Source organism: Pelodiscus sinensis, chromosome 3 (genome assembly GCF_052426305.1).
Source record: "Pelodiscus sinensis isolate ZL-2025 chromosome 3, ASM5242630v1, whole genome shotgun sequence".
In the NCBI taxonomy this organism is placed as follows: domain Eukaryota; kingdom Metazoa; phylum Chordata; order Testudines; family Trionychidae; genus Pelodiscus; species Pelodiscus sinensis.
The window spans coordinates 200,509,233-200,535,694 of NC_143054.1; the positions used below are offsets into that span (position 1 = coordinate 200,509,233).

The 26,462-nt window shown below is 53.1% G+C and overlaps 1 protein-coding gene across 1 annotated transcript in view; it reads right to left on the minus strand.

The window, feature by feature from the left end:
* Positions 1 to 25,209, minus strand: part of FBLN7 (fibulin 7) — a 42,491-nt gene extending 17,282 nt beyond the window's left edge. Inside the window, exons 1-3 of the mRNA XM_075925892.2 lie at positions 24,517 to 25,209; positions 10,394 to 10,553; positions 327 to 497 (exon numbers count right to left, since the gene is read on the minus strand). Of these exons, the coding sequence (XP_075782007.2) occupies positions 327 to 497; positions 10,394 to 10,553; positions 24,517 to 24,591 (406 nt within the window). The 5' untranslated portion in view covers positions 24,592 to 25,209. The remainder of the gene's footprint in view (positions 1 to 326; positions 498 to 10,393; positions 10,554 to 24,516) is intronic.
* Between the last annotated feature and the right edge of the window lie 1,253 nt (positions 25,210 to 26,462).

Sequence of the window (26,462 nt, forward strand, 5' to 3'; positions counted from 1 at the left end):
GCTAAGGTTCAGGAGAAGAATCCTTTCTAGATCTGCTTTTTTTTTAAAAAAAAAACAACAACCCTTCCTTCTCCTCCCCACACCTATTATGCAAGAAGCTGAAGTTAGGCAGATAACTGACAAGCGGCGGGGAAGCAATAGCAGAGCTGAGAAGCCAGCAAGGCACGAGTCTTTCCTGCACACCAACCATCCGCACTAATGAGTTACGGCGTTTTCCAGCCGCACCACTTTCCTGGTTTTGTTCTCTCATGTGGCACGCATGGGCCTGTGCAGTGGCATGAAGACAGGCTCGCACACTCAAACCAAAGGCGTGAAGAGGCACGTACCTTTGCACTGTGGTGCTTCTCCAGTCCAGCTGCCGTTCGCCTGACACACTCGGGTGCTGGAACCAACGAGCTGGAAACCAGGTTCGCAGGTGAAATGGACTTCATGGTCCACAAAGTACTTGGTACCAAATCTTCTGCCATCCACGGGAGCATCCAGGGCAGGGCAGGACGCTGCAAAATCACAGTGGGAAATGCTGTGGTTAAATACTCGGTGTGCTAGCTACCCTCAGAGACACGGCACGCTGTACAGATACAGCTGGCTTACAGCCTGCTGCCTCGCTGCTTGGTATTGTTCCACGCTGGAAAAACAAAGCCACCCCTTTAGAGAGCCTCGGAAGCTGTGGAAACCTACAGCAGAGTTTCTAGGTTAGTTAGGCAAGACGCCCTTGTCAGGGCCAATGGAGCTATCTTTGCGGTGGTTGTCACCGGGTGATGGTAGCGCCTCCTTTGTTTAAACAGGGAAGACTTCGACTCTGACATGGTTCCTCACACAGGAGAATTTTATGAGGAGCAGCCTAGATGTGAATTTCTGAGGCCGTGCGTGGTTCCGTGACTTCAACAGGGTGACTCTCAGTGAGGCGCCATTCAACTAGACAACAGCTCTCAGAGCCTGCCCCCGAAGACATGGCTTATTTTATACTTGGTATGAAATAATCCACGGAGAACAAGGGGAGGAACCATCAGCTCTCGGAGCCCGTTGCCGGGCATCCTGTCCTCACGCTGCCCCAGAGCCTGTCTTTCGGTGGAAAGCGAGAGAGGAAAGTGAAGTCCTGACATTTACCCAGAGCCCACAAACCATGTGAGTGGAATGTCTGCCCCATGAAAGAATGCTCTGTCCTCAGCAAAGAAAATCAACGCGCCAGGAAGAAGTGTGTGTTCGGAGCTGGCCTGTTTCACAACGGAATTAGCTTAATGCCCTGATGGTTAGTCACGTATGAACGAAAAGCAAGACTGAGCTGCTACCGCCCAGTGGCCGTCTTTCTGACAGCCCTACATGTACTGTCTTGTAGTGCCCTGCTCTGAGTAGCCCTGGCCAGATGAAGCATTTGATATCACACAGCAGGGAAGGAGCTGACCCTGAGGGATCAACTCTCTCCCAGTTGTGCCTAATGGTTACATGTGCTGGGCCACATCTTTTGCGGGAATAAACGGGTGCAGTGCCACTGAAATCAGTTTAGAGCCGCCGTTCTGTTTTACATGAAACCTCTTCATTTTCCACGAGCGAGAAATGCGCCTCTGCGTTTAGATAAACCCCTAGCTAGACAAAATTGCTTTATATAAAATCGAAAAAGCACTGTCTAAGCAGGGGCTGTAGACTATCATGTAGACTGTGGGCACAGATTTTCCCCAGCCCTCCTCTTCCTGTCTCATGTGCCCCTACCCCCACCAGCAGTCCCTAATCCATGGGGACCTGCAGCCCCTTCACATCTGAGGCCATGTCTTCACTCAGTGCTGCAATTGATCTTCTGGAGTTTGATTTAGTGGGTCTAGTTAAGACCCACTAAATTGAACTCAGAGGCTTCCTCTCTCCCCTCCCCCCCGGTCAGTGGTTGGTACTACTGCTCCTGCGAGGAGTAAGGGAAGTCAACAGGAGCCCCCACTTTGGGGATGGCAGGGAAACTCAAAACAAGGTACATCGACTCCAGCTGCATAATTAGCGTAGCTAGAGTTGCGTATCTAAATTCAACCTTCCCCGTCAGTGTAGACCCGGCCAAAGTGTTGTTGCAACCCTGTGTGCCAGATTGCAACACCAGACTCGTAAACGTGGCCTGCCTACATGCTTGTCATGATCGAAAGTGAGATGCCAGTGCGAGGGTGTGGGACCTGGTGCACTTGGTCACAGCACACCACTCAGACTTGGCCCGGCCAAAGAGCAGGTGGGCTGTAGCCTGGGTGGCCCCTCTGGTTCTGTGGCTGATGCGTGTAAGGATCTGATCCCAGCAGCACCTCTGGGTGTAATACTTCCTGCCACTGACGCCGAAGGGCAGGAGATCTCGCGCCCACACACACCATGGGAACAGATCAGTTAGGCTGCTATGTCACACAATCAAAAGTTGCAAGTTTCTGCTCTATGGAGGCCCACACAAGCTTAATTCAGCCTCCTTGTGTGTCCAGCCGGTAGGTAAATGCTCCCCCACCCCCACCCCGAATGCTTTCCTGGATCAAGTACAGTGCTCAGCAAAAGGGACTGTGGCAGGAGCTGGTTTGTGTCACCACCATTAATGTTTCAAACCGCTGGCAAAAGGGGAGATGGTTTTGAAAGCTCCCCCGGCAAGTGCGGAGTGACGTCCCTCGAAGACGCCGCCCTGACCAGGCGACAGGGGCTAGGAGGCTATGCCAGGCAGAGGGGCAGCAGAGAAGCATGTAGAGATGGCTGTGAATGAAAGGGCTCACGTTACGTCACCCGCAGAGCGGAGCGTGGGGACCCTCGGGGTGGGGGGAAGAGTGCAGGCTCCGGAGGCGAGACAGCTCTGGGGAAAGGCTGCTGGGATTTCTCCAGCATAACATTGGCTGGATTGGGAAGGAGCCAATGCCCAGAGCTGCCTGAATTCCAAAGAGTGGGGAGGTCCCTTTTGGTGGGAAACATTTCTGGCGCCTTAGCCGAGATGTTCAAACCAGGGCCCTCAAGCGAGGATGCTGAGCAACGGCCGCTGTTGGGTTTGTGTTCATGGCACGAATAAGAGCCAGAGGAAAAGTGTCCAACAGCCACTGTCCCCTTCCCACTCCGCCGGTCACAGTCCCTCTCTCCCTCTCCCTGCCACGCCTGCCTTCCCGCGGTGCCCACTCCTCACCCTCGCGCTAGGGGCGGGGGCAGGGAAGCTCCTCTCCCTCATGGGCACACGCCTGTCTCCACAGAGACATGGCACACATGTAACGGAAGAGGGGAGACTGAGCCGGTGTAGCCGAGCAGGCGCAGGTGTGAGTGTATATTACAGGTTAGTAATATCGGCAGGAGAAATACAACATGACCCGGCTCTAATGCTGTGGCCAAACAACCCCCAGGAAAGCACCCTGTGGTGGAAGGGAGGTGGACAGTGACCGGCAAGAAGAACGGAGGGGTAACATTCGCAGAGAACAGCCTTTGGCAGTTTAATTTCAGTTGGAGCTGGGTTGAACCTAATGTGGACTTGCCATGGACATCCAGGAGATCTGGATCGGGCCCCTTGGAAGATCAGAATTAGTGCTATGTTGGACTTGCTCAGGAGCTCACTGGAAGGGCTCCTGGAAGAGTTCAAGTGGCTTGTCGGCTGAGTTCGTAAAGTGACCACACCTGGACCGTACGAGTGTGGAGCCGACAGGCCCGGGTCATCAGGAGGAGCCTAAAGCCAACTGGCTCTTAGCTAGGGCTGTAGAGCAGACGTCACTCGCCTTTCCCAGTGCCTCTGGCTTGCACAAGTACAGATCACATCTCTCCTGCAAATGCTGTGCTCGGAGCCTTTCTTCTGTGCGCACGGTTGCTCTGTAGGCAAAAGGGATTTTGATGCAGAAGCTCCGGGGTGACCATCCGGGAGCAGGGTCACATCCAGTCCCGTCTCATGGGCGCAGTAGTAGCTATTCCCAGAAAGACTCCTAGAGCGCTAGTCATAGGAGAGGTCTCTACAGCAGAGAGATGGGGCAGGATTTTGGGACTGTCCTTCACAAAACTCCATGGTCACTGTTGTCACAGGAGTTAAAGAAAGAAGGAAAAAGAGAGAGAGCGTGCGAGAGAGCAAGAGAAAGAGCTGCTCATATGCCGCGCTCAACATAAAGTGTTGGCAGATGAGACTGTGTGACGTTCACAAATTAGCAGGACCAATGAAGTTATTGTTGTTGCGCACTGAATGCTACCGCTCTGGATTGTGACACGAGGCTACTAACTGAAAGCAAAGGTCAATTAAAAACCGGGAGGAGGAATTATAAAATGCATAGGGCCTGGTTTACAAATGACTCCCTAAAAGCCAACAGACCAAATGCCTTCTCAGTTAAACTGTAAGAAAACATTGCCCGGCACGAATACGCAAGGGGACATTATCTAAACCAGACCAAGTAAACTGGAAGATGCATTTGAAATAACATCCATTTTATTATTTGCCCCCTTCCTAACAAGCTTTCCTGACTGCTTCTGCACCCTGAATGGATGTTTTTAGGGAATGATTCATAAGGTCTCCAAGACCTCTCTGCTTAGTGGTAATAGCTAGATTAGTCCCCGTCATTTTGTATGTATAGAGGGGAATATTCACGTGGATAACTATACTAAGGATGTGCATTACTTTGTGTGTATCGACATTGAACCACTCTGCCACTTGGTTGCCCTGTCACCCAGTTTAGTGAGATGCCTTCGCAACTCTTTAACTTGAATCATTTTCAATTATCTGCACACTTTGCCACCTGACAATTGACCTCTTCTTCCAGATCATCTGTGAATATGGTGAACGGCTCCAGTCCTGATCCAGATCCCTAGGAGGTCCTGCTATTTACCACCAGTGGTCCCATGGACTACCGGGCAGGCTTGCTTTTGATGCATTTACAAAAGGTTGTTGTTACCAGAAAAGACACAAATTCAGATTCTTTTTTGACCTGCATAACGATAACTACCGTCACAGGACCTAACCACATAAACCACCACATCAGAGGCTCATATAACTGCACATCCACCAACGTGATCTATGCCAGCAATGCCAGCCATGCCCCTCTGCCATGTACATTGGCCAAACTGGACAGTCACTACGAGAACGAATGAATGGACACAAAGCAGAAACCTGTTGGGGAACATTTTAACTCGCCCGGGCACTCATTAATGGATCTTGAAGTCACTGTATTGTTTCAGGCCAATTTCACAGGGAGGCCTCAGAGCTCAACTTCATTTACAGGTCTGATTCCTTCCACAGAGGTATGGACAAAGCCATTGGGCGGATGGCTGGCTACATTCCACATCCTAATGACATAAAAAAACAAACAATGGGGACTTGAGAACACTTAGTTCCCTCTCTATCCGCTTTAGCATGGACACTCCAATTGACTATTCTTCTCCCTTTTCCCCCTTCTTTTTCCTTCTCTCCCTCACCTCTGCTCTTTATTAAGGGCACCAACTACATCCCCCTCCCCACCCCCCCAAGGAGATATGCAAATTTGGCGCTACTTTGCATATCTTCTTCCGATTGCTTTTTCGAAAGTGGGTTTTTCAAAAGTGAAAGTACTCTGGATGCTTTTTTTCAGAAAAAAACCCTTTTTCAAAAAACTGTGTAAATCTCCTTTTTTTAAGGAAGAGTGGGTTTTTTGGAAAAAGGGTTTCTTCCTGAAAAAACCGCGTCCAGACTACTTTCACTTTCGAAAAACCTGCTTTCGAAAAAGTGATTGGAAGAAGATATGCAAATTAGCACAGAATTTGGATATCTCCTTTCGAAAAAAACCCGTATTCTAGACATGCCATTAGAAACAAAACCTTTAATAACTTCATTCATCTGAAAAAGTGGGTTGTGTTCATGAAAGCACACGATCCCATGTACATGTTTTATTAGTCTCTAAGGTGCTGCTAGACTATTTGTTGTTTTTTAAGTTTTTCCAGTTACAGACTAACCCGGGTCCTCCTCTGAAGCTTTTATATTTTACAGTTGCCTTGCCAGGGTTCATGCTTCCTTCTATTTGACTTCCAAATTTTAGAGGATACTTGTTTGCCTCTGAGTTTTCCTCTGCTGTTTAGCTTTGATGACTTTTTTGATCCTGCTTTATTTTTATTTTATTTTTACAAATGACACGTTGTTCAAGTCTCTGTGATGGTGTTTCGGAATAGTTTCCATGAAGCTTTTAGGCATGCCACTTTTGGGAGGCTTCCTTTTAATTTCTGTTTAACTCACTTCCTCATTTTTGTATCGTTCCCTTTTCGAAGTTAAATGCTCCTGCGGTGGGGTTCTTGGGTATTTTCCACCCTACAAGGATGTTGTATTAAATTACATTATGTCTGCGATTATCAAGCCATTCAGCTACATTCATCTCTTGGACATGATCCTATGCACCACTTAGGACTAAACCAAGAATTGCCTCTCTCCTTGTGGGGAACAGGACAAAACGATCCAGGAAGCAGTTATTTAATGACGGCTGGAAATTGTATCTCTGCGTCCCACCCTGTGGCAACATGGGGATAATTGAAAGCTCCCATTATTATTGGGTTTTCAGGTTTTGTCCCTCTCTCCCTGAGCATTTCACCATCACCATCATCACATTGGGTAGGTGGTCAGTGATTTATTCCTGCTTTGCTCTTATTGTTCAAGCGTGAAATTTCTCTCCGTAGAGAGTCTATGGTACCGTTTGAGTTACTCTAAGATGCTTTGTTTCACATATAATGCCTCTCTCCCACCTGCATGTCCTACTCTGTCAATATATATTTTGTACCCTGGTAATATCATGTCCCACTGATTATCAATTTTTCCACCAAGATGCCTGCAACATCAATAGGCTCATTTAATATGAGGCACTCTCGTGTTACCCGTCTTTGTATTTACATGACTAGCATTTGTATATAAGGACTTAAGTATCTGTGTTTAACCGTCTGCCTTCCTGTGATGTAATTCAGTTGGACTCTTTTTCATTCATCTGTATCTCCTAAGCGTACTGAATCATCTTCTAGCCTCTCCTCTTCACTGGGATATTAAGGATCCCTTTTAATAACTCCTCCCCTAGGGAGCTCTCAGGACAAACTGGTGCCTCTTACCTACCTATTGGCTTTCCCCTAGCCCTCTGTTTAAAATGCCTCTATTACCTTTCTCATTTTGCACGCCAGCAATGTAAAACATAAGAACGGCCGTACTGGGTCAGACCAAAGGTCCATCTAGCTCAGTATCCTGTCTACTGACAGTGGCCAGCACCAGGTGCCCCAGAGAGGGTGGACTGAAGACAACGATCAAGCGATTTGTCTCCTGCCATCCCTCTCCAGCCTCTGACAGACAGAGGCCAAGGACACCATTTTATCCCCTGGCTAATAGCCTTTTATGGACCTAACCTCCAGGAAATTATCTAGCTTCTCTTTAAACTCTATTATAGTCCTAGCCTTCACAGCCTCCTCTGGCAAGGAGTTCCACAGGTTGACTACACACTGTGTGAAGAAGAACTTTCTTTTATTAGTTTTAAACCTGCTCCCCATTAATTTCATTTGGTGTCCTCTAGTCCTTCTATTTAGGGAACTAATAAATAACTTTTCTTTATCCGCCCTCTCCACACCACTCATGATTTTATAGACCTCTATCATATCCCCCTCAGTCTCCTCTTTTCTAAACTGAAAATCCCAGTCGCTTTAACCTCTCCTCATATGGGACCCATTCCAAACCCCTAATCATTTTAGTTGCCCTTTTCTGAACCCTTTCCAAGGCCAAAATGTCTTTTTTGAGGTGAGGAGACCACATCTGTACACAGTATTCAAGATGTGGGCGTACCATAGTTTTATACAGGGTCTTATTTTCTATCCCTTTCCTAATAATTCCTAGCATCCTATTTGCCTTTTTGACCGCCGCTGCACTCTGTGTGGAAGTTTTCAGAGAACTGTCCACGATAACTCCAAGATCTCTTTCCTGATTTGTCGTAGCCAAATTAGCCCCCATCATACTGTACGTATAGTTGGGGTTATTTTTCCCGATGTGCATTACTTTACACTTATCCACATTAAATTTCATTTGCCATTTTGTTGCCCAATCACTCAGTTTGGTGAGATCTTCTTGGAGTCCCTCACAGTCTGCTTCTGTCTTGACTATCCTAAACAGTTTTGTATCATCTGCAAACTTTACTACCTCACTGCTTACCCCTTTCTCCAGATCATTTATGAATAAGTGGAAAAGGATTGGTCCCAGGACTGACCCTTGGGGGACACCACTAGTTACCCCTTTCCAATCTGAAAATTTACCATTTATTCCTACCCTTTGTTTCCTGTCTTTTAACCAGTTCTCAATCCAAGAAAGGACCTTCCCTCTTATCCCGTGGCCATGTAATTTACACAAGAGCCTTTGGTGAGGGACCTTGTCAAAGGCTTTCTGAAAATCCAAGTATACTATATCTACTGGATCCCCCTTGTCCGCATGTTTGTTAACCCCTTCAAAGAATTCTAACAGATTAGTAGAACAGGATTTCCCTTTACAGAAACCATGTTGACTTTTGTCCAACAAATTATGTTCTTCTACATGCTTCACAATTTTATTCTTTACTATTGTTTCGACTAATTTGCCCGGTATTGAAGTTAGACTTACCGGTCTGTAATTGCCAGGATCGCCTCTAGAGCCCTTTTTAAATATTGGTGTCACGTTGGCTACCTTCCAGTCATTAGGTATGGAAGCCGATTTAAAGGATAGGTTACAAACCACAGATATTAGCTCAGCAATTTCCCATTTGAGTTCTTTTAGAACCCTTGGATGAATGCCATCCGGTTCCAGAGATTTGTTAACATTAAGTTTTTCTATTTGTTCCAATACCTCCTCTAATGACACTTCAATCCGGGACAGTTCCTCAGATTCATCACCCACAAAGGACGGTGCAGATTCAGGAATCTCCCCAGCGTCCTCAGCCGTGAAGACTGAAGTAAAGAAATCATTTAGTTTCTCCGCAATGGCTTTATCGTCCTTGATTGCTCCTTTTATAGCTCGATCTTCTAGGGGACCCACAGGTTTTTTAGCAGGCTTCCTGCTTCTAATGTACTTAAAAAACATTTTGTTATTTCTTTTTCAGTTTTTGGCTAGCTGTTCCTCAAAATCTTTTTTCGCTTTTCTTATTACATTTTTACACTTGATTTGACAGTGTTTATGTTCTTTTCTATTTATCTCACTAGGATTGGACTTCTACTTCTTAAAAGATACCTTTTTGTCCCTCACTGCTTCTTTTACATGGTGGTTAAGCCGCGGTGACTCTTTTTTAGGTCTCTTGCTATGTTTTTTAATTTGGGGTATACATTTAAGTTGGGCCTCTATTATGGTGTCTTTAAAAAAGTTTCCATGCAGCTTTCAGGGATTTGGCTCTAGTCACTGTGCCTTTTAATTTCTGTTTAACTAACCTCCTCATTTTTGTGTAATTCCCCTTTTTAAAATGAAATGCCAGGGTGCTGGACTGCTGAGGTGTTCTTCCCACCACAGGAATGTTGAATGTTATTATATTATGGTCACTATTCCCAAGCGGTCCTGTAACGGTTATATCCTGGATCTGATCCTGCGCTCCACTCAGGACTAAATCGAGAATTGCCTCTCCCCTTGTGGGTTCCTGCACCAGCTGCTCCAAGAAGCAGTCATTTAAGCAATTGAGAAATTTTATCTCTGCTTCTCTTCCTGAGGAACTTGAAAGTCTGGGAAACTTGAAAGTCAATAGGAAACTACTTTCCTCTCCACAGACATGGGAGAGTTAAGTAATAACGAGGTGGGAGGGCTCAAAAGACTCTGACATTTCAGCAGGACTCTTAAGATGCTTCTACACCTTTCACCTGACCCCTCTCGGTTTCTGCCCTGTCATGACACTGCAAACCGTGCAGGAGAAGCAAAGCTCTCCCTTGCCATTGTTTTCCACAGAAAACGTTTCGACCCATCGTGTGCTGAGGACACCGAGTATTGTTATAGACCGCAGAGAGGCTTCTTTGTTGTGACGCGTTTCCACTGCATATGGAGTGCGAGCAGTGCCCCGGGAGAGACACCGGAAAGAGGTTGTAGCGAGTGAGTGCTCTGAGTACCTAGGGTCAGATAGTTACTAAGGCTGGAGCGGGACGGGTGGGAAGAGCATGTCACACTGAACAAGAAGATCTCTTATCCACTGATGCGCGTGCAAAGTGCCGTGTATAACCATGGGAGGAGATGGAGGCACTGGGATGGGGAGAAAGGGTGCACTGAGGCTGTCCCACAATGTAGGGAGCCATTTGGGTGGGACACACATCCCCCTTCTGTTCAAGTGGAGGGTGGGGAAGAGAGAGAGGCAACAGCTCCCCTATGCCCTGGCAGTCCAGCGTGGCATGGTGGGCAGCAGGATACAGGCCCTCGTTGTGCCTGCCAAGGGGGAAGCGGCCTGTTGTACACTCAGCCAGATGTTCTATGGCTGCTCTCATTGCTGAAAGGCCACGGGTGGGTTTTTACCAGGTTGTGGGTCTGGGGCGGCTTTCGTGACCGAGTTCTGTAGCGTTATCAGCCGGTTCTTCATGACACGCACTCCCTCTGCAAACCGCGTTTCCTGCCCCTTTAAGAACTGCTGCATTTGGCGGATGGCGGCCAGGAGTTGCTGTTTGTTGAGACAGTTCTGTGAAAGAGAGAGAGAGGGATGTGTCAGCGCTGAGCAAGTACTTCGCCCGCCCGCCCGCGCGCTAGGTCCTTTTAGCTGAGGGACAGCTCAGGAAGCAGAGCTAGAAAGTCGCTCGCTCAGCGGCCGCTTCCCCTGCTCACACGCTATGTGTCACCCCGGTTTATTTAAAAACAAGGAGAATCGGGTGAAGTTCAGTCCCTCAGAAAGACCAAGTCAGTGGATCTGCACCAGCAAGTGCCAGGCACTTAGGCATGGGACCCTCGGGCACCAGACCACCAGTCCGCCCTTTGCTGGAGCCCTTCCTAAGCAAAGACAACTGCCAGGTGGATCAAATCCAACTGATAGAACGAGATAGCAGAAAAGCCAGACCCTGGCTGGGACAGTTCAGGGAAGCAAGCCAGACCTGTGAGAGGCTGTGTCATCTCCTGCCATGCACCCCTGGAGGCCTCACAATGCTTGGCTGCTGTATCTCCCAGCATGGGCTCTTGCAGGTCACACCCAGGGAGTTTGGGACAGCCACAGCCCTGGTCCAGCACCTCTGACCCCAGCTGCCTGCATACACCCCCACAAGCCTGCTCTGGCTTTCACCACCCTGGGTTACAACAAGCCAGGTGACCCCAACACACTCCCCGTCCCAAATGTTCCCCAAACCATGTGTTCTGCAATGTCCAGTCCTCACCTGGGCAGCTCAAAAAATTGGTAAGCTTTGTGTGTTCCTCTAAGGACACAAAAGCACGTCACAGCTTGCTAACCGAAGGGGGGTAAAGACACCCTTCAATTTAAAGGCAGCACTGAGTTGGTTTATAGTACAAAAATACAGCCGCTCCCCGAGTTACGACCACCTCCACTTACGACCACCTGCACTTACTACCAAAGTGGTCGTAAATGCAGATCCGAGTTACAAACGGCAATCTGCGCTTACGAACAGCGCGGTCGCCATGTAACTCTATGGGACCTGAGTTACGAACACTTCGAGTTACGGACCAAGTGTTGGTCCGTAACTTGTTTGTAAGTCGGGGAGCGGCTGTACCACAAATGTGCTAACCATAGGACAGAGGTTAAGGGATTCCACATAAAAAGAATAAAATTGGATACGCGTTGCAGGCAAAGCAGCATGAAACCAGGCATCTAACATCAACAAAACCAGCAAGGTGCAGATGTGCTTCATGATGGTTTCTCAACTACATTCAGTTTCCAGAGACTTCAAACCACTCCCCCACGGCCCCAGGGTCGAAGAACTCATCTTTCTCAGCTCGCAAGAGCTCTGTTCCCTAGTGGCTGTCTAGTGGTGGGTGCCAAAGAGGGCTTCTGTCTCTGCTTAGATCTTCTAAAGTTCAGGGACTTTGTTCCAAGAGGCAAGGTGACTTTGTGCTTTTCTTTCCTTCCTCCCACCCCTTGGTCTGGAAACAGCTTCCGTGGTCTTGATTCCATCATGGTTCATTTACGTAGAAGACAGGTAAGTAGTTTTTCCCCCCTCCTGTCTGGGAAGGAACCTGGTTCCTCCTGGTTTGGCCACAGACTTTAAAAAGACCACATCATTAAGTACCCATATTTCCTCAGAATGCTCATGCACCTTTCACAATGATATTCATCGCCGGGGTGTCATCAGCTTTCAGAAGACCCCGCCCCATAGACTTCTAATACTGTAATCTTGCATACAATCAGACGACTCAGTTGCTTATCCCATGCAGTTCAGACTCTCCCCCGTCTTTATAGCCCAGTGAACCTTAAAGTGGATTCTTCTGAGTGTGACCCCGCAAAGTGAAGTCTATTCAGGCTGTGAGGAAGGGGACATGAAGGCTGGTAGTGAAGGAAACTCTTTCATCCTCCCCTCCTGTTTGCTCAAATACAAGGTGCTCTGTTTCCTGCCATCCCCTTCCCCTGCTGCCTGGATGGCCCTATTGATTTACTGCTTACCCAGGAAATTCGTTGTCTGGGCTTGAAGATAGTCTGGTCAGGGTACCAAATGCGCATTTCTGTGTGGAGGCAGACCTGCTTCCCAACTCCCCAGGGATGCCTGGTTTAAACACACGTTAGCCACAATTCTACCCTATACCCACCACTCTCCATGCCTACCGTGTAGCTAGATTGTGCAGGGATAGGAGATGAGCAGGGAGCTCTTAGTTTGAAAATGGCCATTTCAAGGCATATTTGTAGACAATTATCACAGTCGTATGCAGGTGAATGGTGAGGAGGTGGGCAGGGGGAGGGGCTAGTCACCCTGGATGAGCTTGCTCCAGTCACATGGGTCGTTTTCTGGTTACCGTATAAAAGGAGAAGGAGAACGAGCTAGAGTTGGAATACAGACCTCCCCCAATACACACAAAGTTCAAGTGGTGTATTTGGTTCTCACCAGTTGCATTTGCTGAGGCCAAATCAAACAGGTAGAGACTGGGTCAGCTTCTGCCCACACAACGGTCCCGCCCATGCTGCTCGGCAGAGACTGCTCATCCGGCCAGATTCTACGGTGGTTTGAGAAGATGGGCCGTGTCCCCTGAATCCATTTCAGCCTGACCTCTTATGTCAGCTCTTCAGCCCAGGCAAACAGGCTCCCGAAAGTGCACATGGCCTGCTGCGCCACCTGGCCTTCTGGGCACCTGGAACTCAGCCGGTGAGAGTGTTTTTCCAAGGACAAAGAGCAGCCCTACCTTTCCTGCGTGAGGGCCTTGTCTGAGTCCCGTGCAGCCTTGTGGTAGCCGTCTTGGTCCCAGGGCACGAGAGACAGACCAGAGGGTGAGGTAATATCTTTTATGAGACCAACTTCTGCAGAAAGCTGCTGGCTTCCACAGAACTCTCTTTCAGGTCTGGGCAATGTATTTCGTGATGACAACTGCGTGTGAGGCAAGACAGGCTGTTTAGCTGAGGAGACAACACATATTTCAAGGGACCATTCAAGGCGAAGAGGCCCGTGTGCACCTCTCCAGTCATGGTGGGGGGCCCTGGAGGTTCTAGATTGTTGCTCCAGGGTACAGACCACAAGAATATCAGCCACCTGGGTCTAGCGCTTAGTACCCTCTGTCAACAAATGGCAATAGGCCAAATTCTGACGGGTGCTGAGGCATTGGAGTCAGCGGGAGCGCTCAGCGTCTGGTTCCTGGGAGTGCAAAGGGCCAACAACAAAGCAGGATGTTGGGTAGCAGGGGCACTAGCAATCCCCTTACGCACACAGGATGGCTTCCATCACCTAACGTCTGCAGAGAAGGCGAAAACCACTCCAGTGCCAATCAACAGCTGCTGGATGGGAGGGGACAGGGCCCTCCAAATATGGGAATTACCTTGTCTCTTCCCCCGCTCTGACTCGCAGCAACGGCAACCAGAATACTGAGGCACAGCAATGCTCGCTGAGTACTGTCGTTACCCTGGGAACACGGCCGCAGGTACTCATCACAGGCAACGGCTACAGGGTCACCCCGCCCCACTCTTCCCGAGCACTTTTCATCCGCAGATTCCAGACCCACCCGTGCCATTCCACGGAGATGCTCTGCACGGGCGCGACCCATAAATCAACCTGGTGACTGAAAACGAGCATTCCAAGGGGAAATTTCCTGTCTCAGAGAACTCGTTTCCAGCACATACAGCACGTCAAGGTTGTAAAAAGACATGGCCCGCCCCAAAAGAAGCCATTCTGTGTTTTACTGGTTGTTGCGCAATCCCTTGTGATGCTGTTTCACTCTGCAAGGCCCAACCCCCTTCTGCTAGCCTCTGATTTGCTAAACCGTCTCTCCTGGTGGGGTTATTACCGTGGGAAAAAAATCTCAAAATGAGCGTTTAAGGAGACAGACTGAGATCCCGTATTACTGATCAGGAATCTCGGTGGCAGGCGAGTTATTTCCACATGTGCACAAAGCTGAACACAAAGTCTCCCCGCTGTCGCTGGACGTCATGCACATTTTTCTGCCTTTTCCAGTATTTTGGTCCTTGTTGGTTAGCACTGCCCTCGGATCACAAGCACTGAAATCAACCCTCCCAGTACATTGCATTCCCTGTTCTTGGTAAAATCTGCGTGAACTGCAAGAAATGAGTTTTACTAGGATTCGCCTGGATTAAATGTATTCCTGCTGAGCCCAGCATGGGGGCTCAGGGTTATATCTGGCTACGGATTCGGGCTGAATGTGGCTTCCAGACAAGCCTTCCAATGGTTTTGATGGGACAGTCTTTGTAAGATCTGTCCAGTGCAGATCAAACTTTCTGCAGATCTGGCTTTTCATGTGACCAGACTCTGGAGCCCTTCATCCTAATAAATACATTCTTACTTCAAGAACGGCTTCCTGTGAACTACTTGTGAGAGAATAACTCAGCGCTGAGTGTGACAGGCAGGGCTGCGATTACTTTGGGAATGCTGGGAGGGATTCCATCGCTCATGTGAAGTCCTTTTGGAACCAGCGCTGTATTCCACTTCGGTTTTGCAAAATAAGAGGAAACCAGATGTCCTGTGCTTTCGGAGAGTGCCAGGAACACTTGCAAGATTTATGCCTGAAAGCGAATAGTTCTGGTTCAAAGCCGGAGGGACTGATTCACCCGGGAGGTGTGAGTCCTCGTGACAGCACGCAGCAGAATGCACTTGCAACCAAAAAGCAAGCTGGAACCAAGGAGGCAATTCTGCAGCTCTGCCTCTCACCAAAACTTAGTCCCCAGCATAAATAAACACCTTCCGTTCCACTGGGAAATGGCCCTTGTCAATGGCACCGCACGGTGGGGCAGATTCCTGGGGGAAGCTGCTGCAGTCAGCAAGGGGATTTTGTTCTCCGCGTTCATTTTACTAATTAGAGGCAGTTCTTGGGGTGGGGTTCCGTGCTGGGAGCCAGGCACTGGGGTTTCTCTGAGCTCCCTGGAAAAGGGCCTGGCCTGCATGCCATTTGTGACCAGCTCTGTTCAGGGACTGGTAGGCGAAATTACACCAAGAACTTCCCCCGACTCCATGTTGATGATTTCTCCTGCCACAGGAAACCCGGCTGCCAGTCCCCAGCATCTACGGCTGGGCCAAAGGGTGACTTGTACAGCAGGATCTGTCTCATGTCACCCTGTCTGCAGGGCCCGCAGAGCAAAAAGGCCACTGGCCCAAGCTTGGGAAGGGCAGGAACTGGCCGAGGCCTCTGGTGGAGCCCCGGTGAGGCCAGCAGATGGCTGGAAAGGGCAGCATGGCTGGGCTCCTGTGGGCCAGGACTGCGGCAGAGAGCCGGCCACAGCTGGAAAGAATGGGAAAGACACGTTCCCCAGCGGAGTCAGAGCAAGGAGTGAGTGGCGCGAGCCCGCCTGAGTGGGGAATCGTGCCATGGGAAGGAATCAGGCAGGCGGGTGGTGTAGTCTGGCCAGACACGGGCAAACGGAGGAGCCAAGGCCAGGCTGAAGTCCAGGGGCTGAGCAGTGCCCCGGAGAGGGCTGGCGGGAAGAGTCTTGGGCACAGAGCTCGGAGACTCAGACGAGGGATGTAAAATCCTGTTTAATTAGCTAACCAGTTACACACATTGTTTAACCGATTAACGGCGGGGGGCTGCTGCAGTGTCCAGTTAAACCTTCCTCTGTCTAACTCCCAGCAGGCGCCCTCTTCCCTTCCGTTTCGGCGTCGCCGGGCCCGGCGCCCAGCAGAGGGTGGCTGAGAATTCCCCGTCAGCCCGGCGCTCGCCGTGCAACACGCTCTCATGTAGCTGCCAGTACTTGCAGCCAGGGCCCCAGACTTCTCCGGACGGCTGCTCTGTTTGCCGGGGTCTCTCGTACGGTCAGCCTGGCTGGGTGACTCGTTCTGCCGCCGACGCACGGCCACTCCGTGGGCAACAGCCCGACTTCATTTCAGTTGGAACAGGGAAAACCAGGGAATGGTCCTGAAACCTCGGAGCAACCTTTCAGCACGATCCCCTGACTGCAGGGGAATTTTATCATCAGCGTGCGGGCAGCAACTGCAGCTCATCCCTGCCAAGGGCCCGTTCGTTAGTCGCTGACGAGCACAAGGAACAGTGGTGGGCGCCATTCCAACATGCCATTGAATCCGGCCTGGAAAGTTTGTTTCATTCATTCAAGAGGCTTCTTCGTCACAGAGAGCGAGGTTCTCCGGACAAGACGCCGGTGCAGCGATCAAGGAAGTGTGGGGAACGGGGCGGCCTCTCAGGGGCGGGAGGTGGAACCTGGATTCCTGCTTCCATTCCGGTTACACTCTGGTGCCCTGTTGCAATGCAAGGACCAGAAGAGCTTCTGTGGCCAAAGGGCCCCTCCCCACCAAGCAGGGTGGGGGCGCGCACACCTCGATGGGTCAGCTAGCTGGGGCTCGTTGGCTGGCCCCATCCCTGCCCTCATGCGCCCCAATGGCTGGAGCCCAGGCAGAGCCCAGCTCTCAGAGACCTGTGCCTAGCAAGTGCCGTGATAAAACCCGGCTTCGTTCTTGTGCCTTGGGAGAGAGGGGGTGACTGGAGCCGACGTGCGAGGTCGTTAAATAAGCAAAGGGACCCTGTGCACGTCTGGAGGGGGCGATACAAGGCACCGATGTTCACGTGCAGCTGGGCATCTTCTCCCTCGGCCCACAACGGGCAAGTTACGGCATGGCCACGTTCAACAGCAGGACCAAAGGTGCGAGTGACGGACAGATGGGAGTCACAGCCAGGATCCTGGGCTCCCCATCCAGTGCTCCGACCACTAGTCTCTCCTTCCTCCCTGAGCCAGGTCACTCCCCCTCTTCAATCGCTGTACAGCTTTGCGAGGGTATTTCAGCGAGCCAGCACGTCGCACTCAATCCTGTTACACACTGGCAGCAGCACAGTCAGAGGGACGGTGCATCAACGACTGAACACAACCGACCTGCTGTGGGGGACATCTGGCCACGCCCACAAGCCTCACTCTGGGGACATCTGGCCACGCCCACAAGCCTCACTCTGGGGGACATCTGGCCACGCCCACAAACCTCACTCTGGGGGGACATCTGGCCATGCCCACAAGCCTCACTCTGGGGGACATCTGGCCACGCCCACAAACCTCACTCTGGGGGGACATCTGGCCACGCCCTCAAGCCTCACTCTGGGGGACATCTGGCCACGCCCACAAGCCTTTTCCTCGCCCCCTTGTGACGTGGCTCCAGTTACTCTGACTTTCCAAGCAGCCATTGTTGGTGTCCAAAAAGCTGCTAATACGGTTGCAATTAATAAGGGACCTTCCCTTGTCTCCAGCTCTGCTCCCCCTTTCCTTCCTGCGACCCCCCTCCCAACTGATGCCCCTGCGCGTCGGCTGCTCTGGGGCAGTGCTGTTTGCCCAGAGCCACAGCAGGGAGGGAAGTGGCCCTGGCTCCTTCCTTCCCCCGATGGCGTGTTGCCTTTCAGCCTAGATTACGGATTTCTGCCGGGCGCTGTGTGTGGGACAGGGCACAGGGGTTTGCTACTGGCCCTTACTAGCAGGGAATTTCTATGTGCCAATGCTCCACGCACGCCTCCACTCCTTGCCCATCTGCTCTTGGGGGAGGGTTGAGCACGGGGCATACAGTCCCTCCTGACCCTGAGGGTCAAGACCCAAGGTCTGGGGAGGCCATGCAGGGGAAGGGGCGGGGGAACCGATCTCCTGTCACGCTGCCGAGCTGACTGACGCGAGTCCAGCCCTTCAGTCGTTTGAAAGCTCACCCGTGTGGCCTCGGAGCCGGACAAGCGGCACCAGCCAGACGGGTGTGGTCCCCCCACCTCTCTGTGAGAAGGGAAGAACCAACGTTCAGGTGCATAACAGAGAGGGCTGCATGCCCGAGACGAGGTGCCCAGCTAGATCCAAGGGGGCCCGGCAGGGCTAAGAACCGAACATTTCACCCTCCGCACGGTGACCGAAAGCAGGGCTGATGTTTGGGGGGACGGGCGTTCGCTCCTAGGTTTTGGCCAGCTCTACTCACAGGTAACAGCGCACAGACCATGCCTGAAGGACTTTCCCATGCATCTACCCCACCAATACTTCCTGGAGGCTCCCAGGGACCACAAGCAAAAGCTGCTAGGACGTGGGATTGGCTGCCAGCGTGCAGCCCGGAGCCATTGGACAGGGGGTTCCAGGAATGTGGACAATGCTGCACACCCTGGTGGGAAAGTTCACACTGGCTGGCGTGCAAACACAGCCGCCTGCCTCCAGGCGCTCACCGGGCTCCCTGACAAACACAGGCAGCTGGGCCCCGTGGACACCGCCTGGGGGCCAGTCAGCAAGAAGTTTGCAGAGACTCCACGGCCAGACGGAGCCACAGGGATCGCCCCGTCCCGCCTCCCGCCTCGCACAGGGCAGGGAGTTTCACACCAGAGCCCTGCCTGGAGTCCCTGCCTTCTGGCTGAGCGACAGTAAATCCCTCCGAAGGAGCCTGCCCGGATTTACAGATTCCAAGCCTCAGAGACGCCATCGAACCCCAAACCAGGGCGACTGGTGCCTGCAAGGGGAAGGGGCGCGGGAAGGCCACTCAGAGGAACAGGGAGGGGACACGAGGAGGCACCCCGTTTGGAAATTCATTGTTTGGCAGGGGCACCGGGGGGCGCTGCACCTCCCGAGCGCGACCACCAACTACCTCTGGGCCCAACGACTTTGTTCCGAGACTCGATTCCGGCCCCTTTTCTAGCCTCCTGCTCCTGGAGCCAAGAGCCTCTCTGTTGCCAGGGGGCTCTGGGCAGGGGGCAAAAGTCCCCTGTGAATAGGGGAGGGCAGGGAAAGGAGGGGAGGTGGGGGAGTGACTCAGGCACTGGCCCCCCAGCTCGGCGGCTGGCACCCTGTGTGCTGACACCTACCCACAGTTCTCCCCCTTGCTGTCCCAGGGTTGGGGGTTTCTTCCCTACTTCCCACCCCGACTACGTGCACCACTGCAGCCGCTCCAGCCCCCCTTCAGGTCCAGCTCTTGCCTCTGCTCCCCACCCATGCAGGCAGGGGCATTGGGGGGGACGACCATGCATCCCCCCCATCCTCCAGTATTTCCATAGCAGGGGCACCTGCCCCCCACCGCAGTTGGTGCAGCCTGGGCGTGTTCACGTCTCCCCGACACGCCTCGTCACGGACGCGCTCGGGCCGCCCGCGTGGCTGTAATTCTGCCCCGGCCCTGGCTCCGGTTTGTATTTGTGAGGCAGGCGACAGGGGCGTGTCTGAGGGGAGCTGGCTGCGCCCATGCGGCACCAGACCCTTCCTCCAGCCACGAAGCTGCACAGGACCAAGGGCCTTTGAACCTCCTGCCACGCCCTAGGTCTTTGGGCACAGGGCCTCTCAGCGGGTCCAGGCTAGGGATATAAGCCACTAACGAATAGCAAAGCTTGTCGGATAGTGACACACTAGTCAACTAGTCTTTCTGACAGGGGCAGCACGGGGGGGGGAAGAGGGGTGCTGGGGGGAGCTGGCTTAAAAGTCAGTTCCCCCCAGCTCCAGCTCCCTGGGAGGGGGCAGGAGCGCAGCAGCGGTGTTCCACCTTTGAAATGTACGCGAGTGCCTGCTGGGGCTCTTATACACTCCAAAGCGGCAGCGCCACATGGAGTCTGGGTCAGTGGAGGACTGGGGGCTGCTCTGAGTGCCCCGGGCTCCATGTAATTGGAGCAATTTGAACTAATGACTCCCCAGAGTTTCCTGGGGCTCTAAGTCGAGGTAGCGTGTCACAATAACAGAGCCTGCCTCGGACTCATTCTGAGCTCCCCCGTATGGGGGATGTGCTATTTCGCAACTTAAAGCTGTCCAGCACATTATCAATAAACTACAGCCTATACTGGAACAGGATACTAAACTCCGAGAGGCTCTGGGGGACAGACCCATAGTCTCCTATAGACAACCACCTAACCTCAAGATGATTCTTACCAACAACCACAGGACATACCACACTAATACCAACCCTGGTACCTTCCCTTGCAACAAACCCCGTTGCCAGCTTTGTCCACATATTCACTCTGCTGATACCATTATCGGACCCAACCAAGTGAGTTATAAGATCAAGAACACATATTCTTGCGCATCCAGAAATATAATTTATGCCACCATGTGCCGAAAGTGTCCATCTGCTATGTACATTGGACAAACGTCTCAGACACTTCGCCAAAGGATCAATGCCCACAAAACAGATATTAGACAGGATCACAAAGAAAAACAGTTTCTTGCCATTCCAACCAGAAAGGACATTGTCTCAATGACTTAATTACCTGCATCCTGCTTCAAAGACCTTTTAAGACTTCACTTGAAAGAGAATCCTCTGAACTATCATTCATGCTTAAATTCGACACTTTACACTCAAATTTGAATAGAGATGCTAATTATCTTACCCATTACAAAGATAGCTTCCCCAATTATCACCTCTAATATCATTAGCTCACAGACATTTACCTCCCTCCTTCCATCCCCCTTCTGTTCTGAAATTTGATTTGTTCTTTTCATATGTGTTCATTTTTTTTAAATTGTATCCTTTGGTATATATGGTTGTGACTATTTTCTTCCACTATTTGATCTGAGGAAGTGGGTCTGGCCCATGAAAGCTCATCATCTAACAAACCATTTTGTTAGTCTTTAAAGTGCTACACAGTCCTGTTTTTTATTTCAAATTTAGTTATTTCAAAATTTCCTAGTGTAGACGTGCCCTTAGGGACGAACCAAAATACATGTATAGAGTCATGAGCTTTCATGGGCATAACCCACTTCCTCAGATGAACTGGAGATGTCTGAGAAGTGCGTTTTGCCCACAAAAGCTCATGATTCTATATATTTTGGTTAGTCTCTAAGACTACGTCTAGACAGCGGGACTATTTCGGGAGACTGGAAGTACCCTGAAATAGTTATTCCACATCTTTAAACATTCCTGTTATTTGGCAATGGATTTTGAAATAACGGGCGCGCTGTTCTTGCATCCCTGTAACTCTCATTCCACAAGGGCTAAGGGACTTGTCAGAATAGCGCTCTATTTCAAAATGTGCTGCTGTGTAGACAGCACCAACTTTCAAAATAAGCTATTTTAAATCAGATCGAAATAAGATATGCAATGTGCATAGCTCAAATTGCGTCTCTTATTTCGACCTATGGGAGCAGTGTAGATGCACCCTAAGGTGCACAGGACTGCTCCTTGTTCCTGGCATGTTGCCTACTTTTAAAATAAGTTCTTTGTTAAAAGGCTATTTTAAACGTGAATAGCCAGAAATACTGCAGCTAGCTTACGCTACCCCTAATAAACATCATAAACCATAGAATGCTCTCCGAAAACTGGTTCTAGTCTTGGTCCCTAACCGGTCAGCACAGTTTGTCAAAGCGATGAAGCACGTGCATTATATTCAGTATGGAACTGAAAGACCTAAGTATTAACGATGCCATTGTAAGGTGAGAAAAGCTTTGCGCATCCCCCTTGTGAGTCTCCTGATCACTATAAACTGCATGACAGTCACTGGATTGTCATAGGACGGCAGAGTTCAAATACTTAGGTTACATCAGTGCAAGGATCCAAACCCCGGCTGTGTTTTGCTGTGAGGCAGGTTATAGAGGAAGGAAAAGCTGAAAAGATGATCATTTTGCCCAGGAAAGAAGTCCAAACTGTGCAATAGCTTAGACCAGGGGTTCTCAGCCTTTTTTGGTCCCCGTTCCCCCTTGGCTTTTAGTAAACCTTCCCATACCCCCTATTCAATAGGAAAGGAAATAAATTCTAGACTAGAATCCACAACTTTTGTCACTCACACGACTACTTTGGGAATATTTCAATTAGGATAATCTAGTTATTTACCCAATTATTCCCTATACCCCCTTGACAAGCTTCTCATACCCCCTGGGGGTACGTGTACCCCAGGTTGGGAACCCCTGGCTTAGACTGTGGCTACATCTGGACTGCAAGTCTCTTTCAAAAGAGGCTTTTTTGAAAGATACTTTGGAAAAAGCGTCTTTCGAAAAAGAGCGTCTAGACGACAATCAGTACTTTTGAAAAAGCAAGCTGCTTTTTCGAAAGAGAGCACCCAGGCAGTCCAGATGCTCTTTCGAAAAAGCACAGTTTGCATTATAGCACCTTTTTTCGAAAGAGCACTTTTGAAAAAAGGCGTTCTTCCTCGTGAAATGAGGAGTACCGCCATCGAAAGAAAAGCCGGGTTCTTTCGATTTAATTTTGAAAGAACGTGGCCGTCGTCTAAACACAGGTGACGTTTTTTCGAAAAAAGGCGACTTTTTTTGAAAAAACCCTGCAGCGTAGACACAGCCTGTGTGTGACCAGAAGGGCCTGAGAAGGATGCAGGGCGACATGATGAATTGTAAGGGTGACCTTGCCTTTGGAAGGGAAAGATGTCAGCGCCAGGGGACAGGTAGAGTCACGGCCCAGGAAGTTTCCTCGCAGGACGGGTCCAAAGGAATCCCGGGAGCCCACGAGGCGGCCAGGCTGGCGAGCCCCCCAAAGCCGGCTCGGGGCGCCCTGCGCTGGGCCACGGGGCAATTTTCTGCGAGCGCGCAAGTGTCATTGGCGAGCTCGGGGGAGGCAGCTGGTGAGCGCTCGCCGGCTCCGGGCACGGGGCGTCCAGGAACTGCCTGTAACCCCCCCCCCCATTGTTTCCTCTTTCCCACGTGGGCGAGGCCGGGCAGAGCCTCGGGGGGCTCTGGGGGCAAGAGGCAGGCGCCGGCCGCGCTCTGCGCTGGAGATGGAGCCGGCGGCTCACCTGGGAGGCTGGCGATCCCTGGCCGGGCGCGGGGGGGTGGACGGAGCCGGCGGCTCACCTGGGAGGCTGGCGATCCCTGGCCGGGCGCGGGGGGGTGGACGGAGCCGGCGGCTCACCTGGGAGGCTGGCGATCCCTGGCCGGGCGCGGAGGGGTGGACGGAGCCGGAGCCGGAGCCTTACCTGGGAGGCTGGCGATCCCAGGCCGGGCGCGGAGGGGTGGACGGAGCCGGAGCCGGAGCCTTACCTGGGAGGCTGGCGATCCCTGGCCGGGCGCGGAGGGTGGACGGAGCCGGAGCCGGAGCCTTACCTGGGAGGCTGGCGATCCCTGGCCGGGCGCGGAGGGGTGGACGGAGCCGGAGCCGGAGCCTTACCTGGGAGGCTGGCGATCCCTGGCCGGGCGCGGAGGGTGGACGGAGCCGGAGCCGGAGCCTTACCTGGGAGGCTGGCGATCCCTGGCCGGGCGCGGAGGGGTGGACGGAGCCGGAGCCGGAGCCTTACCTGGGAGGCTGGCGATCCCTGGCCGGGCGCGGAGGGTGGACGGAGCCGGAGCCGGAGCCTTACCTGGGAGGCTGGCGATCCCTGGCCGGGCGCGGAGGGGTGGACGGAGCCGGAGCCGGAGCCTTACCTGGGAGGCTGGCGATCCCTGGCCGCGCGCGGAGGGTGGACGGAGCCGGAGCCGGAGCCTTACCTGGGAGGCTGGCGATCCCTGGCCGGGCGCGGAGGGTGGACGGAGCCGGAGCCGGAGCCTTACCTGGGAGGCTGGCGATCCCTGGCCGGGCGCGGCGGGGTGGACGGAGCCGGAGCCGGAGCCTTACCTGGGAGGCTGGCGATCCCTGGCCGGGCGCGGAGGGTGGACGGAGCCGGAGCCGGAGCCTTACCTGGGAGGCTGGCGATCCCTGGCCGGGCGCGGCGGGGTGGACGGAGCCGGAGCCGGAGCCTTACCTGGGAGGCTGGCGATCCCTGGCCGGGCGCGGAGGGTGGACGGAGCCGGAGCCGGAGCCTTACCTGGGAGGCTGGCGATCCCTGGCCGGGCGCGGCGGGGTGGACGGAGCCGGAGCCGGAGCCTTACCTGGGAGGCTGGCGATCCCTGGCCGGGCGCGGAGGGTGGACGGAGCCGGAGCCGGAGCCTTACCTGGGAGGCTGGCGATCCCTGGCCGGGCGCGGAGGGTGGACGGAGCCGGAGCCGGAGCCTTACCTGGGAGGCTGGCGATCCCTGGCCGGGCGCGGAGGGGTGGACGGAGCCGGAGCCGGAGCCTTACCTGGGAGGCTGGCGATCCCTGGCCGGGCGCGGAGGGTGGACGGAGCCGGAGCCGGAGCCTTACCTGGGAGGCTGGCGATCCCTGGCCGGGCGCGGAGGGTGGACGGAGCCGGGGCCGGAGCCTTACCTGGGAGGCTGGCGATCCCTGGCCCGCCGCGCAGCACAGGGCCAGCAGGAGGCTGCACTGGAAGCCGGACACCATGGTGCGGGTCGGACGGGCAGGTCCCCGCGGGCTGCGAACGCGCTTCCCGCCCGGAGCCTGCGGGAGAGTCCCCGGGAATGTCTGGAATGCAGCGGAGGGGCAGCCGGCTCCCGCTCGCCCGCACCGCCCGGGCTGCTCCTCAGGTCCTCGCCTGCCGGCTGGCTCCGCGGTCTGCCCGGCTGCTGCCTGCCGGAGCTGGCAGCCCCACGCCTAGCCGCGGGGGGCTGCCCGCGGGGGGCTGGCTGCTCCCTCCCACTCCAGGGAGCGGCGGCCGGCCGGCCCCTAGCAGTCTGGGGGAGAACCGCCGGGCAAGTGGAGCTCTCCTTGGACCCCCTGGGCAGCGGCCAGAGGGGGGGAGACTCCTCCCGTTTGCCTGCTAGGGGCGGTGGGGCTGCGCTGCCCCGGCAGGTCTCCCTTGGGGTCGACTTCCAGTGGCCTTGCGTCCTGCTGCTGTCGAGCCACCGCGTGGGCTGGCGGCCCCCGGAGAGAGGAGAATCCGGGTGGAGAGTGTCCTGCCCTCGCCCGGCCTCCGAGGGCTCGAGGTGCACGTCACCACCCCTCTGCCTCCAGCGCCCACTGACGCCTGCGGGCCCCGGGCGGGACAGGGCCGTGGGCCAGAGAGCCAGGACGCCAGGGTGTGCTCAGCCGGAGAGATCCTTCCCAGTTGGGCCGGGTCTCGTAATGCAAACCCAGCAGCTGAAGCCCAGAACCCTCTTGCAAGGGTCCCCTCGCCGTCCGACCTGCGCCCAACAGCCCAGCCCCGGCGCGGGACACGGTGACCCCCGCGCCCCACTCGCCGCTGGCACGCGGCCTCTTGGCCTGCGCCGTCTTCAGACGCTCTGCTCCAGCCCCCTCCGTGGGGAACTTCTACCCTCCGCCCACCTGCACGCTGCCCAGGCCCACGCGTTGCCCTGGGCGTGGGGGGCACGGCTGGCTGAGTAATAGCAGTGCCACCTTCGCCCCTTCCCTTGGTGCAGCGCTTCCCAACCTCTGCCAGATGGGGACCCATTTTGACAATTCAGGCAGACAGCGACCCAAGGCAATTCAAAAATGGGGGGAGGGGCCACCTGGGGAGACACTTGGCGACCCTTTTGAAATGTAATTGTGACCTATATTTGGGTCCCGACCCATAGGTTAGGAAACCCTGCCTTAGTGGCTTCCAGCCCCCTCCTTTCCCACCGAGACTCCCCTCCCATCCCCGGCCCCGGAGGGATGTGGGGGGCGGACGTTAAGCAAAGGGAAGCAGAGCTGCGTTAGGTGTGATGTCACCTCCCTTGGAGCGTGGGGGAAATCCCACCTGTGAGACTACACGGGACAAAGCAATGACAAATACCGAGAGAAATGGCAGCACCAGAAACGCGGGCACAGTCGGACTGGCCACGAGAGTTTTCTTGGTCCCTGAGTTTTGTGCAGAGCAAAAATTTCCCCCCAACCTCAGCTGAGGAAAAACCTTCAAAGGGATTTGGAAATAAACAAAACAAACCAAACATCTGACTTTTGTCTGGTTTGGGTCAATCAAAATGTTTCATTCTGATTGGGGTTTTTTTTAATCTAATTTGCTCACATTTCTAAACCAAAAGTCACGCTGAGCCTGGACAGCCAGAACGCTTTGGCACAAAGGGATCAAAACAAAGCCTTTCAATGATTTCCAAACTTTTTTCTGCCTCCACATTTTTCTGAGCTGGGAGATTTGTGGAACCTGCCTTTGTTCAGCCCAGAGTCTCAGATCTGTTTAATTGGTCTTTTGATTGAACTCTTTCCTTCCCCATAATCAAAAAATCTCCCACCCAGCTGGTGCAGGCAGGACTCTTTGCCCTCCCTGACATCCAACACTCCCCAGGAAGCCTAGAAGCTGGAGGATTTGAGCATTA